The sequence below is a fragment of the Schistocerca serialis genome, chromosome 1, assembly GCF_023864345.2.
Source record: "Schistocerca serialis cubense isolate TAMUIC-IGC-003099 chromosome 1, iqSchSeri2.2, whole genome shotgun sequence".
NCBI classification, from domain to species: domain Eukaryota; kingdom Metazoa; phylum Arthropoda; class Insecta; order Orthoptera; family Acrididae; genus Schistocerca; species Schistocerca serialis.
In genome coordinates this window covers 901,332,969-901,348,582 of record NC_064638.1, presented here as the reverse complement: position 1 = coordinate 901,348,582, position 15,614 = coordinate 901,332,969, and the positions used below count along the sequence as shown (strand labels likewise).

Genomic DNA, 15,614 nt, shown 5'->3' with positions numbered 1-15,614 from the left:
CAGAATGATCAGCTGTGGTGTGACGCTGAGTGTGTGGCGGCGACTGTTGCAGGAGGCAAGGGTGCGGGCGCAGACGCGAGCGGCCTGGGCCCGCTGCCCGAGGGCTGGGAGCAGGCCACCACGGCCGAGGGCGAGCTCTATTTCATCAACCACCAGACGCGCACCACCTCCTGGTTCGACCCCCGGATACGTAAGTAGCTCACTGCTGTGGGTGGCCTGTACTCTGCCCCTCTGCCGCGACAGGCAGCTTGCGCTTGTAACTCTTGAGCTCTGGCGCTTTGACGCAAAATGCCTTCACTAATTCGTTTCACTTAATCCTCACTCTCAGATGATAATTAGCACCTTTATCGTCTCGTATTAAATGACGCAGAGGGACTGTCATTCAGAGCGGAAGTAGTGTTGTCATTTGGGCAATTTTCTTCGCAATCTCCGTCACACTATTATTTGAACGATCATTTAGTGCCTGGTTCTTCGTTTTCATGGTTAGAAACTAAAACACAACACTGTCTAATACTTCAAATATTTTTCTGAGTGGTAAACACATCGTTCGGTTAAAGTAACGGAAAAACGGGAAGATTCGAAGGCACAATTTACCGAGACACCCCTAGGCTGTTTGAACGCCCAAACAAAAATAGCTTGCTCTTCGGTGCTCATTATCATTCATTCGCGGCATGTGGCCTGGAAGTGCATTTGTTTAGGGCAAGACTGTAGTCAGTGTCACTATAGTGTAACATTCATGCTTTTGATGGAAAAGGGACAGGTTCAGATCCGGTGCTGCCAAATGACCTGCACTGATACACCGTAATATCGTGTTGGAGATCCTTTTGCCCGGCGGAGAACAGTAATTCGTTGAAAGTCCCCTGCAGAAATATTGACACATGCTGCCTGTACAGACGTCCATAACTGCGGAAGAGCTGCTGGTGCACAATATTGTGCACGAACTAACCTCTCGATCATATACCATAAATCTTCGATGGGATTCATGTCGAGCGATCTGGGTGGCCAAATCATTCGTTCGAATTGTTCAGAACGTTCCTCCGACCAACTGCGAACAACTGACAAGGTGCATTTTCATTCACAAAAATTAACTCGTTGTTTGGGAACGTGAAGTCATGAGTGACTGTAAATGGTCTCGAAGTAGCCGAACATAGCTATTTCTAGTCAATGATCGGTTCAGTTGGGCCAGGGGTTCCAGTCCATTCCACATAAACACAACCTACACCATTATGAAGCCACCACCAGCTTTCACAGTGCCTTGTTGACAACGTGGGTCCATGGCTTCGTTGGGTCCCCACCACACTCAAACGTTACAACTAGCTTCTTACCAACTGAAATCAAAGCTCATCTGATCAGGCGACGGTTTTCCAGTCGTCTAGGGTCCAACCGATATGGTCACGAGTCCAAGACAGGCACTCCAGGCGGTGTCGTGCTATTAGCAAAGGCATCCATCGTATGCTGTCATTGCCCATTAACCACAAATTTCGCCACTCTGTTCTGAGGGGTATGTTCATTCTCCTTCCCAAACTGATTTCTGCTGTTATTTCAAGCAGTATTGTTTTTCTGTTATCACCGACTACTCTACGCAAACGCCGCTGCTCTCCGTCGTTAAGTGAAGACCGTCGGCCACTGCGTTGTCCGTGGTGAGAGATAACACCTGAAATCTGGTATTCTTGGCGCACTCTTGACACTGTGGAAGTCGGAATATTGAATTCCCTAGCGATTTCCGGAATTAAACGTTCCATGCTTTTAGCGCCACTCCGACTACTGTTCCGCGTTAGAAGCCTTTTAATTTCCGTTGTGCAGCCACACACACATCGGAAACCTTTTCACATGAATGGCAACATATTACTACCGCCCACATATATCTCGCGTAATGATCACAACGAAAAGATCCGAGAAATTAGAGCAAATACGGAGACTTACAAGCAGTCGTTCTTCCCACGCACAATTCGTGAATGGAACAGGGAAGGGGGGATCAGATAGTGGTACAATAAGTACCCTCCGCCACACACCGTAAGGTGGCTCGCGGAGTAAAAATGACAGCTCCGCCAATGAACTGTCGTTTTATACCTTGTGTAGCCGATAATATCGCCATCTGTATCTGTGCACATCTGACTTGACTTTTGCACCTCAGCGTATATCAGTTTCCTCACATACAATACTGTAGCAGGTCTTTCTGTGTGTGGTCCAAATTCATTGAGCTGTGTTTCTTGACAGTGACACGTCCATGTAGAAGTTACTTTCATCCTTTAGCTCTGCACTCCAGCGTATTGCTTTATAATCATTGCAGAAACTGAAGTTAATCTTAAGTTTTGGTGAAAAATTAAAATAGGTAAGCATGGGGATTTGAAGCCACGACGTCCTGGTCCGCAAGTAATCGTCACATCGTTGAGACAAATGTGCAGTTGAAGGTAGTAAAACGCTCAAACGTGATGATTGTTGACCTCTACTTCTCGAAAAATAAGGGCTAGTGACCTGAACTTATTTGGACGCATTTAAAGACTCAACTTGTTAACGTCCTTCTGGCATCACAATACACAGGGGGGAAAATCATTCTGTAATAATTACCCCGTTGAGGTTTATCCTCACATGTGATGCCAGTATTCTGTTGCAATATAACGCGCCGAGCATTCATTCCATAATAGTCAATGACTGCACACAATTCTGTGTCAGATACCAGAAACACCGTTCTTCGAGTCCAGCCAGTTTATTCATGAGCCGTGACTCGTCGTCAACGGGTTATTTGTGACCGCGTCATTGTTCTTGAGGAGGAAGGGAATTTGATGGCGTCACAGACTGGGGCATGGTATGGTGTTGGTGGGTCCGCCGTGTAACGAGGGCTAAAACGATGTCGTGTTACTGGAAATGCAATAGATGTTTTACCTTGTAACAACATAGTTCAGGATAATGAACTAGTATACACATCACGGCGAAATACTTCTTTTAAACGTATTAAATTTGATATACACTGCTCTGTTTTCCGATTCGGTTGACACGGTCCGGTTCTAGGTGCGGGAAGACTGACTACAGGGCAAATCTACGGGACTTAATGGGAAGCTGTATGATGATCATGGACTTTGCTGATTGGCGTTTCCTGTAGCGGAATGTAATATTTTTCTACGAATCAGTATTTCCTAAAGCGAATAATGGTCCAGTGCGGTTACATAGTCCACGTGGTATCTGTTTCGTCCTCAAATAAATCACCGAGTCATCTCTGTGATGGTGTGCACATGGCATTTTCGGGATGGATTTGTCCCTGTGGACTTAGTGTGCTCCACAGGAGAAATGACTGTCTTGATACTATCTGGAATATTGATATTATGGGTAATTCCATGAGTCCATCGGTGTAACAACTGTATTCTGAGGGTGAATTTATTTCCAGCAGTGTTAGTCTGCAGTAGACATCTGGTGCAGGAGAGGTTTGCAAAACAGCCGCCTCGCTTCAGTCCTACTGAAAACTTATGGGGCGGATTCGAAAGAGACCATACGGGAAGAAAGGCCTGACGCGTAGCTAAGAAACGGATCAGTAGCTGCCTGAGAGGTGGTGACAGGAAGTGATATGGTTTTTATTCACCTGATAGACTCACTTATTCGCAGGACGCAAGTGGTCATTGAAGTGAAAGACCGTTTGAGGTCCTTTAATTTTGTGTTTTTTTTATGGACTAACCAAATTTTCGCTGTAACGCATAAAATAATTACCAAGTTGGATTCGATCCGAATCCTGCCGTCGCGTAGCCGCTTATCAGTCTCTTCACTATGCCACCGAACTACGAAGTCACTATAAAGCCTTAATAATTTGTGTGAATGGACAGCATGGGTACTCTGTGCCGATACTAGCGAACTCACATACAAAATCAAGTATGTTGATTCTGAGACAGGATACGGACTGCCTCGGCGGCTGCTTTTAAGCAGGCAGTGAAGGTTCGCGTGGAAACAAGCGCGCAGAGTCCCATCGATATCTGGCGTGACTCAGGACGACGGCATGCGCGGTTCGATACCGCAGTGGCTGGTTGCCGTCTTCACCTGCGTTTGTTCAGTTGCTTTCAGGCCACGGGAGAAATAACCGTCTCTGGATCCGCACTGCACGGGAATGCACTGTCCTGCACGAGGCAGCGCGACAGAACGCACAACCGCCTACATCGAGCAACATTGTTGGGGCAGAATTGATTCTAATATCTGCTCGATCAGACTTCGCTCTCCACGGCTGTTTCTTCGAGAATGCGCTAGTGAAATTTGTTTCTTCCTTTAAACAGTTGTCACTACAAATACAGGGTAATTGTGTGTCAACTACACGGTCCAGTCATATTAGTGTGACGTCAGCCTATGTTCGACGTCAACGACCAATAATCATGCAAGACGGCAGGTGGCAGCACTAGCACTGGGGGGGGGGGGGAGGGGGGCGGTATATAAAGCGTGTCAGCGGAAACCACAGCGCAGTCTTCCTGAGGCGGAAACGGAGCTGTTTATCTGACGTCTAAAAGCATGGTCACCGGCTTTCCGATCAAAGGTGGAAACGGCCAAGTTTGTAAACTGTTCGCCTGCCGCTGTGGCTAAAGTACACCGTGCATGGCAAAATGGCACTATTCAAAGACGGCGCCGAGGCAAATGTGGTGTACTGTGCGCCGTAGGTGACAGAGCTGTGGAGATGTGTACGGGCGGGACGCGCAACTGTTGAGCAACTGATCTCTCAGATGAACCAGTCGAGTCCGCTTCGTAAGTTCCTCTGCGACCGTTCAGCAAACGTTGGTGCGTATGGGCCTCGCCAGCAGGCGCCTGGTTCAAGAACGCATACCGACTGCTGTTCACCGGAGACGGAGGCTGGAATTTACACTGCAGTGCCGCAACTGGACGTCTAGTTAGAGGCGACAGGTGGCAGATGAATTACGTTTTATCCTCCATCGGACAAATGGTCGTTGATGTGTACGGCGTGAAACCTCTGAAAGCTGCAAACAGGAGGGAGAGTAATGGTCTGGGGAACGTTTTCTTGGTATTCCCTGGGTGATCTCGTCATATTGGAAGGCGCATTGGATCAAAACAAGTGTGTGTCTGCCACTGGGGACCATGTCCACCTTTACGTGCAGTTCTTTGGGCCCGATGGCATCTAACAGCAGACCAGTGCAACGTGTCAAACAGTTCGCGGTGTACGTGCGTGGTTCGAAGAGCACCAGGGTGAGTTTATCATAGTCCTTTGACCACCAGACTCCCCGGATTTGTCCGCAGCTCGTGGTCGTGCGGTAGCGTTCTCGCTTCCCGCGCCCGGTTTCAGGGGTTCGATTCCCGGCGGGGTCGGGGATTTTCTCTGCCTCGTGATGACTGGGTGTTGTGTGATGTCCTTAGGTTAGTTAGGTTTAAGTAGTTCTAAGTTCTAGGGGACTGATGACCATAGATGTTAAGTCCCATAGTGCTCAGATTCATTTGAACCATTTTTTTGAACTCCCCGGATTTAAACTCAATTGAGAATCTATCGGACAACCTCGATCTGGCTGTTGGCGCCATAATTATCAACCGAGAAACGTAGCGGAGCAGGCCACGACACTGCAGTCGGCGTTGCTCCACATCTCTGTCGGTGCATTCCAGCACCTCACTGACACTCTTCCTGCTAGCCGGCATGCGGATAGAGTTTGCATGTTTATTGTTGACGCTCATCTCGGACTGCTTCTCATTCCCTCACTCTCCCATTTGTCATTTTTCACTTTTTGGCTACCAGTGTTTGTATATCTCTGCCTCACCTACCCGGAGTGCAAAATTTTCAGCTTCATTCGTGAGGTGTTTGTAGTGGCTCTCATCAGATGCCACTCCAGGTAAGCATGTTCCGTATTAATTTGAGCAGAATTTCTGTGTTGAGTTTTAGACTCAGTCCCCTGACGATTCACGAAGTAACTCATTACAGACTGGTGCTTATGAGGTAGTTTCCAATGTCACATATAGATTTTTATATTATTTGTCTATTCACCATTAACAGTACCTTCGCGGTCCAAGAAAGCGTTTTGTACGATGCGCACATTCTGATTCAGGAAAAGAATGTTGTTATAATTAATATTTGTCTGTATATGTGGTACCTCTTTTGTAACAACGTTAAACAATCATCAAGATGACTAAATTTCAGAGGAACATTGTTCCTGCGTTTATAGGGAGATGCTATTTTAGTAGTAGTGGTGAAGACATTTAAATGTAACAAATATAATACTGAAAGAAAGCAGATTCGCCTTAGACGAAGCATCTAGATGTAAAAACTTTTTAAAAAATGTTGAAGTGCGTAGTTAAAGTAAAATAATAATTTTCAAGCCAGCGTGATTGACATAACCCCAGTTTAAAAGTAGACGTAATTTTCATTACGCACCAACTGTAGAGAAAAATTCGTTATGGTCAGCTAGTAATAGGTTTGAGGATATCCAATACACAAAGGCGGTGTTACAAAGTGGGAAAAAATGTGAACGATCAAAAGGGTACGACTTGCAGATAGCGCAAGTACAAATAAAGTCATAACTTGATACCAATGCAGCTGCGTTACTGAGAAAGAAATGGGCGATTTGTGGCGTCTTCCTCTCTGAATGAAGACCCACTTTACAAACCAGCGAGAAGTCTGACGTATTTCCTACACTGTCTTTCGAGCTTGGCCCTGTATTTGCCGATGTTCACTTATGCAAGGCAGTTTCAGGTTAGTCACCTATTCATCTTTCCAACACGTTCGTATTCGACGGTTTAATTCTGGCGCGAACGAGAAAGAAACAGTATTTACTCCAATATTCTCAGTTAGACGTGATTCGATGGTATCGTGTTGAAATACGGATGCAGTGTGTCAGGTTAAGTAGAACGAATTTAACCTAAAGCTATTCATTACTGTTGGCAACATTAACCATTCGAAGTTTAGAGTCGCAGTAGTATGTATTTTCCTGGATAGGAGACACAGGATTACTTGTAACTAAGTTTTGCTCTGCTCTGTCGTTAAAATTGTGCTCATGCCAAAACATCTCAACGTTAGTAATCGAAAGGATCTCGTTGACGCTCACCAACTTGCAGTGGGCTATGCGTGTTGTTGGTGTCAAAACAGGAGTTTGGTGCAAGATAAGCAAATAAGTATTTTTGGTCTGAAACTCGATTCCCAAGATTTATCCTTAACGTATTCCAAATTTAGTTGATAGGCTGTGTCACCTCCTGTAGGTTTAGCCAAACGAATTCTGAGGTGTCACAATGCTGAGATTACACTCGGAATGCTGTGCAAGATGTCACCGTCTTTTCCTTCAGCGAGCATTGCAAGAACCAAAGCAGGTCTTTTAAATGTGGCGTTTTCCATTGAAATTAGTTTTCTGACATCCCGTGTGTTAATGTGATAACTGCAATGGCGAGCATTTCGCGACAGACATATCATGCCAAAGTATCAGAGAAGATGGAGTCCTAACAAATTAAATTTGGATGACAAAATATCAATACAAGATGGCTACTTTCTAGAGCTTAACTTATTCATACGCTGATGTAATGAAGAGTGGGCCAGAAGCCAAATACCAGCTGTCGCGCCGGACGTACGAAATCAACAACAGTGCAACTGAAGTGGGGGTGGGAGGGTGACCATACAAAACAAATTTTAACATGTCATTCATGGCCGCTTATGTGGGGTATTGTAGACGCGGAGGCCTGTTTACGGCATCACGTGGAAAGGAGCTTTATCCAGCCTGAAGTGGATAGGTTGGACTTTTCATAATCTTCCAAAATGGCTTGTCCTCTGTTCGTACTATGCAGGCTTAAGGCCTAAAGACATTCCAATGACGGCAGATTATTTCCAGCACCTGATGGAAGCGAGCTTTTGAAAGGCCCCAACAGAGCGCAACACCATATAGAGAAAGTCCATTAATGGGAGGAGTAATTGACCACAGAAAGGCTTGCGTTCTGCTCTGGATGTTGATTGTCTGTAAAGGATGAATGTTAAAAGAATTTCTTGGAGTTCGTCAAATTAAGAAGTCGTCAGGCGGCCATCTCGGTTCTAGAAGTCAAGTATTGGACTCTATGGGGGAGAAGTGTTGCTTTAAAGGAGTTGACTGCATCAAGTCTGGAGTGAGTGATCAGTATAGTAGAGCCATTAGCTAGCCGGAAGTGGTCTTCAACAAAAGTGATAGACTTGGCGAGGTTTCGCTGAAGTCGGTAAATTTGAATTCGTGAGAACTTAAAATCTTCTAACGGAACGCTAATCAGTTTAAATCTCATTAATATTGGGCCGTCAGATGTATTATGCGTGTCATCAAACGGGTCTTGGTTTTATTATGCATATAATTATTATCCTTAACGTATTACAAATTTAGTCGATAGGCTGTGTCGCCTCCTGTAGGATTAACCAATATGAATTCTGAGGTGCTACAATGACGAGATTTTTTTAATGTCTTACGCGAGGCGCATCTGCTGAGATTTGGTTTCTGGTTGCACTGGATATTTAAAAGTGAGCTCTCTACACTGCCATAGACAAACATTCTTGTAACGTGATTTTCTGTGCAAAATTTAATTCCTTAGCCCTCCATAACGAGGAATAATTCTGGCGACGATACGGGCCGCAAGTGAGAAATTCCACTGCTACAAACGATTTTGACAAAAGGCATATTGTTATAACCTGGCAAGAGCATCCCGGAATCGTCCAAGCTGATCGGATATTGGCAAGCTACTGTCATGAGCATCTATGAAAAGTGATAGAAGTGCGACAAATCATTCGACCTACGCACCTCATCACGCGACGTGTAGAAGGGAGATCGTTCCGCTCTTGTAAAGCAAAATAGGTAGCGACATGTAGCAGATATGACGTCAGAATACAACGCTAGTGCAAGCACGAGTGTTTCTAAGCGCAACGTCCAGCGCATACTGTTGAACAAGGGGCTGCGCATCAGATGATCCCTACGTGTTGCCATTTCGACCCAAGATCATTCAGTTTTGGTTGTGGGGAACAAATACCTATTACTATTAACTGGCTACAGGAGTAATGACTGTTTGTCTCGTGGGTGAAAGAGATGCTGAGACACTTACTTAGACTGGGTTTTATAAATGCAGCAGTGTAGAAAAGGTATTTGGATCCTCCAATAAAGTGTGTAAGTCTGTGGAGCAGTACATCGCATAATTTGTCTCGAGCACCCCGTATCGCTGGGTTGTGGCCACGATCGTGAGGTGAACGTAGTGCGACGGGGCTGAAGCTCAAAGGACATACATAAGGAACATTTCCCAATAACCTCGACTTTATGACTCCTAGTCAAATCTCTCGTGATACGCCCACAGTAGACATTTTCTTCCGAGGCTCCATCAAGCGATAAATTTTCGTGCACTGGCCCGTATGTAGTGAGATGCACATCGCGCCACAATGGTCAGTCAGTCTGAATAGTTTGCTAATATTACCTCGCTTATATTACGACGCCATATTTTTTCACAGGTCGTTAATTTAACAATTACCAAACCTGAAATGTCGCTGCGTGACAATTTGCATCGAAACTTGAAAATCTCCATGTAATCAGGGCCAGTGTGCTGTGGATACATTTATGTTGCGAAAAATCAAACTTCGAAGCTCCCAATTGTTCGGAAAGAAACAGACCTCCGGAAATTCTACGTAAAAACTGCCAACTGGGTACTGAAACTAGAACAGCACTAGAGAATAGTAATAGGTATTTGACACGAAATGTCAACCGGCACAGTTTTCTCAGACAGTACACGCAACATCCATCAGCTCCCCAAACGTCAAACATAAAATATTATAAACTTTCACAACCATGCAAGCGCATTGGATGTAGGTGACCAAAATGTTATGTTCATGGTATGCAGTTAGCACCTTTTTTATCCTGATCTCCAAACAAAAGTGTCATACCCCTTTCTCCAGAACAAATCTTTGGTTACGGCAGAGGCAGGGACCATGATGCAAGTTGTTCCTCAGGCCTATTGGAATGAAGAAGTTCCAGATCATAGTGAAATATCGACTCTCAGTATGCCTGCATCGCGGAGGATGACGTTTATTTTGCTACGCAGGTCGTTGAAATAGAGATATAAGGGACTCGCGCGAAACTTTTTTGGTATCGGCACACTAGGCCTACGGCATCCAACAAAGTCGGGCAACACACAACAGAAGCTTGCTTCGCCCCGATTTCCAGTTGATCCTAACACTTCTTTACACTTACTGCCAGGGCAAGTAAAGTGTGGAAAGAAGAATGAGGAGAATACGACCTGTAATCTGCTACCTATTCCCCCAGAGGAACGTTGTCTACGAATTGAATATCCTGTAACAGACGTGTGAGGGCCATCGTAGGGATTCATTTCCCTCACCGCAACGTTGCCTGTCACCGTCAGAGGATAAGTATCAGAAACAACTGAATTTGTTTGAGACACTCAACTTTATAAGGTCTTATAAATTACTTATTCTTTTCGTGTGAGTGATTTTACGACCAGAGTGAAACTGTGCAAACAAACAGAAACTGGTTCTCACTGGTGTCATCTCTACCATACACCACAAAATAAGTTACGGAATGATGTAATCCTTAAGTACCGTTGATTGTTCCAGTGGAGTGTTTGTGGAACATCCGATGTCTTTTCTAGCGATACTGCTATATCATGTCTTTCCCTGTCTTTATCTCATGTCACAATATCACTTCAGTTGAAATTAGTATTCCTCTCACAGTAATCCAAAACAGCTGAGTTCGTTGCCATTTACCAGTAGCGCTACAACGATATATTGCCGGTTACTGTGTGCTCTGTATGTCCTTAACTATTTACTCATCTGATGTGCACGAAATGCCGACACAAACGTGACACTTTTTCATACAATACGGACTTCTGTTGGCGCTTCGGCTATGTACATGCGTCAATTGTAGCCTGAGGTGTTGTTTAGGCTCATGTTTCAGCATAACGTTTTGGCATTTTATCGAACGACGGTCCAGCATCCTTGATAGTTGTTAAGACCAAATTCAAACCTTACCTTCATCAGTCTCCTGACGTTACGCTCTAAAAAGTCACTGCTGAATCACAAGTTGGTCAAAAGATCCACCGCCTTCTTCGTGATTCTGAATGAGACGCTTACTGCTTGACACAGCGGCTTGTCAGGCATGTTTGCTCGCTTCATGCCCTTCTCAGACGGTGTGTGGCGGAGGGTACCCTGAATACCTCTATCTGTTCTCCCTTCTATTCCAGTCTCGTATTGTTCGTGGAAAGGATTGTCGGTATGCCTCTGTGTGGGCTCTAATCTCTCTGATTTTATCCTCATGGTCTCTTCGCGAGATATACGTAGGAGGAAGCAATATACTGCTTGACTCTTCGGTGAAGGTATGTTCTCGAAACTTCAACAAAAGCCCGTACCGAGCTACTGAGCGTCTCTCCTGCAGAGTCTTCCACTGGAGTTTATCTATCCTCTCCGTAACGCTTTCGCGATTACTAAATGATCCTGTAAAGAAGCGCGCTGCTCTCCGTTGGATCTTCTCTATCTCTTCTATCAACCGTATCTGGTACGGATCTCACACTGGTGAGCAGTATTCAAGCAGCGTACTGTAACCCACTTCCTTTGTTTTCGGATTGCATTTCCTTAGGATTCTTCCAATGAATCTGTCTGGCATCTGCTTTACCGACGATCAACTTTATATGATCATTCCATTTTAAATCACTCCTAACGCGTACTCCCAGATAATTTATGGAATTAACTGCTTCCAGTTGCTGATCTGCTATACTGTAGCTAAATGATATGGGATCTTTCTTTCTATGCATTCGCAGCACATTACACTTGTCTACATTGAGATTCAATAGCCATTCCTTGCACAATGCGCCAATTCGCTGCAGATCCTCCTGCATTTCAGTACAATTTTCCATTGTTACAACCTCTCGATATACCACAGCCTCATCTGCAAAAAGCCTCAGTGAACTTCCAACGTCATCCACAAGGTCATTTATGTATATTGTGAATAGCAACGGTCCTACGACACTCCCCTGCGGCACACCTGAAATCACTCTTACTTCGGAAGACTTCTCTCCATTGAGAATGACATGCTGCGTTCTGTTATCTAGGAACTCTTCAATCCACTCACACAATTGGTCTGATAGTCCATATGCTCTTACTTTGTTCGTTAAACGACTGTCGGGAACTGTATCGAAGGCCTTTCGGAAGTCAAGAAACACGGCATCTACCTGGGAACCCGTGTCTATGGTCCTCTGAGTCTCGTGGGCGAATAGCGCGAGCTGGGTTTCACACGATCGTCTTTTTCGAAACCCATGCTGATTCCCACAGAGTAGATTTCTAGTTTCCAAAAAGTCATTATACTCGAACATAATACGTGTTCCAAAATTCTACAACTGATCGACGTTAGGGATATAGGTCTATAGTTCTGCACATCTGTTCGACGTCCCTTCTTGAAAACGGGGATGACCTATGCCCTTTTCCAATCCTTTGGAAAGCTACGCTCTTCTAGAGACCTACGGTAGACCGCTGCAAGAAGGGGGGCAAGTTCCTTCGCGTACTCTGTGCGGAGTATGGATGTAGATGTAGTAAGCAGAAGCAGCGCGGCATGCGCAACCCCATGACACGTACGCGACGCCTCAGATGGCAAGGGTGACCATACCCGGGGGCAGAAGGGGTCGTCCCTCCCCCCCGCCCCCGCCCCATAACTCAAAAAGAAAGAAAAATATATAGTAGATGTTTCTCTTTCACAAAAATTATATAAAAGTGGGTATTACGCAGGTGTTTTTGGAACTGGAATTTTATTATGGGTACTTACAGGCTGCCTTTCGTCTTACAAAATATTAAAAATCTTCAGACTCTCTTGCCCGGTTTGCCCCCCCCCCCCTCCCTGCAATCCATCGAATGAGAGCTCTTCTCAGACGGGGAACTGATCATTGTTGCAAGTGCAAGGCGTTCGCTTTCCCTCTGCTGCGCGTGGCTCTGGCCTCAGGGCGCTGGGCTGCCGCGTGATGGACGGCGCTGGCCGTGCCTGGTCGCCACCGGCGGTAGCGGTGCCGGCCCCGCGTGGCACCGCGACGCCGGAGGCTGGCGCCGCCCCCGCCGCCCCGCACGGCTGCCACCCGCACACAGCCTGCCGCCTCCGTCCCGTACGCGCCCTTTTTCCCAAACAAGGCAGTCTCCAATGGCTTCTCTGCTCGTGTAAAGTTTATACATGGGCGGGAAGGCCCGAGGCCGCGGCAATTTGCGCGCTTTGCACCATATTCCCTGTTGACAGCTGTGGAAGTACGCAAATGTTCCCAGCAGACTGGATACTTCAGATGGTTCGGGACACTATCCACTTCCAGCATAGGCAGAAGAAAGAGGTGGCCTTCTGCTGGTTCGCTGGACTCGTGGGGAATGAGAAAGCTGACAACGCAGCGAAAGCAGCCTGCCAGTAAAATGCCACATTTCATCTTGCTGTCCACCAATTCGTCGTTGAGTGACTGTAGGAGGATACAAGATGACTTGGACAGGATTTGTGATTGGTGTTAAGAATGGCAGCTAACTCTAAATATAGATAAATGTAAATTAATGCAGATAAATAGGAAAAAGAATCCTGTAATGTTTGAATACTCAATTAGTATTGTAGCGCTTGACAGAGTCACGTCGATTAAATATTTGGGCGTAACATTCCAGAGCGATATGAAGTGGGACAAGCATGTAATGGCAGTTGTGGGGCTGGTGGATAGTCGTCTTCGGTTCATTGATAGAATTTTGGGAAGATGTGGTTCATCTGTAAAGGAGACCGCTTATAAAACACTGATACAAGCTATTCTTGAGTACTGCTCGAGCGTTTGGGATCCCTATCAGGGAGGACATAGAAGCAATTCAGAGGCGGGCTGCTAGATTTGTTACTGGTAGGTTTGATCATCACGCGAGTGTTACGGAAATGCTTCAGGAAGACTAGAGGGAGACTAGAGGAAACGAGGCGTTCTTTTCGTGAATCGCTGCTGAGGAAATTTAGAGAACCAGCATTTGAGGCTGACTGCAGTACAATTTTACTGCCGCAAACTTACATTTCGCGGAAAGACCACAAAGATGAGATAAGAGAGATCAGGGCTCGTACAGAGGCATATAGGCAGTCATTTTTCCCTCGTTCTGTTTGGGGGTGGAACAGGTAGAGAAGATGCTAGTTGTGGTACGAGGTACCCTCCGCCACGCACCGTATGGTGGATTGCGGAGTATGTATGTAGATGTAGATACTGTCTCTTTGCAGCAGTGATTTCCAACATCTGGAGGTAATTACTCCGTGAGAGGTAAACTGCACGAGGATAGTTTTATAAGTTTCTTAAAAAAAGCAAGAAAAAATTTTTGTTTCTTAAACGAATCACCTTAGTTCTCGACATAATCTCATTTAAGGGATATACATTTGGTCCTGCGATCCTCCAGCTTTTTCATCCCATATGAAAAATAGGTTGTGTCGAAATCTACAAAATTCTCATTGACCGCAACCATCACTTCCCTTGACAAAAATTTCTTCCCAGCAAACCAAAGTGTCAAGTTAGGGAACACGAAGAAGTCACTTGGGGGTAGGTATGGTGAATAGGATGGATGGGAACCAGCTCAAAGTCCAATTCATGCACTTTAGTCGTTGTCACTGATGTATGGGATGGTGCAGTATCCTGGTGAAGGAGCACTTCTTTGCATGCCACCCTTGGTCTTTTTGGAGGCAATAAAAGTTTCAGTCGATCCAATAATGAAGCACATTAGGTTCCAGTTATGGTTCTTTTTCTTTTATTTTCTTCAAATAATCTACGGATTTATTCCTTGGGAACCCAAAAAACAGGTCTTCATGGGTGCACTTTGACCAGTCTTCATGCATTTTTTTATGGGTCCAGGTTTCATCGGCAGTCACAGATCGGCGCAAAAATTCTTGCGGACTACGATCAAACATTGCCAAACATTGTGTTGAAATGTTATGCTGAACGCTCTTTTGGTCGACTGTGAGCAATCGCGGCACCCACCTCACACCCAGCTTCTTCATAGCCAATAGCGCAGGATACGATGCACTCACTCGATCACGGATTTTGTCAGAGGCCTCCTGGGTGGTATCTCCAGCCATCCTGATTTAGGTTTTCCGTGATTTCCCTAAATCGTTTCAGGCAAATGCCGGGATGGTTCCTTTGAAAGGGCACGGCCGATTTCCTTCCCCATCCTTCCCTAACCCGAACTTGCGCTCCGTCTCTAATGACTTCGTTGTCAACGGGACGTTAAACAACACTAACCTAACCTGCGTGGTAACCCCAGCTGGACAGCCGGAGCGCGCTTCGCCTTAGGTGCTTGTCCGACCACGATTAAATTCGTTAATCCGAGAGTAAATGGTCTTCAGTGATTGTGCAGACTCCGCTTCAAGTTCATCCAATTTAGATTTGTAGCAGTCCAACCCTTTAAACAAAAATGTTTACTAACAGCATCGAAACTCAGTTTTCTCCATTTTCAATCGCACTCGACACATTGACCAATTCAGAAGTCTGTCAACAACTAACTGTATCCTGTACATTGCTTAAATTCTTTATGTGGTCCTTGAAATAATCAAGCTTATCAACCATGATGCCGCAACAAAAATGTTTCATTCTTTCTTGGCAATTTACCAGAACAATAAAGGATAATCTTATATTCTCAAACTGAAGTCTAGATTTCCGGATCTTCCGACGTCTCTCCTCCTTAATAGTAGTAG

The 15,614-nt window shown here is 45.4% G+C and overlaps 1 protein-coding gene across 2 annotated transcripts in view; it reads left to right on the top strand.

The window, feature by feature from the left end:
- Nucleotides 1–15,614, top strand: part of LOC126411755 (transcriptional coactivator YAP1) — a 364,629-nt gene that overhangs the window by 294,452 nt on the left and 54,563 nt on the right. For both annotated transcript variants that reach the window (XM_050081388.1, XM_050081389.1), the window contains exon 3: nt 53–190. In XM_050081388.1, the coding sequence (XP_049937345.1) occupies nt 53–190 (138 nt within the window). The remainder of the gene's footprint in view (nt 1–52; nt 191–15,614) is intronic.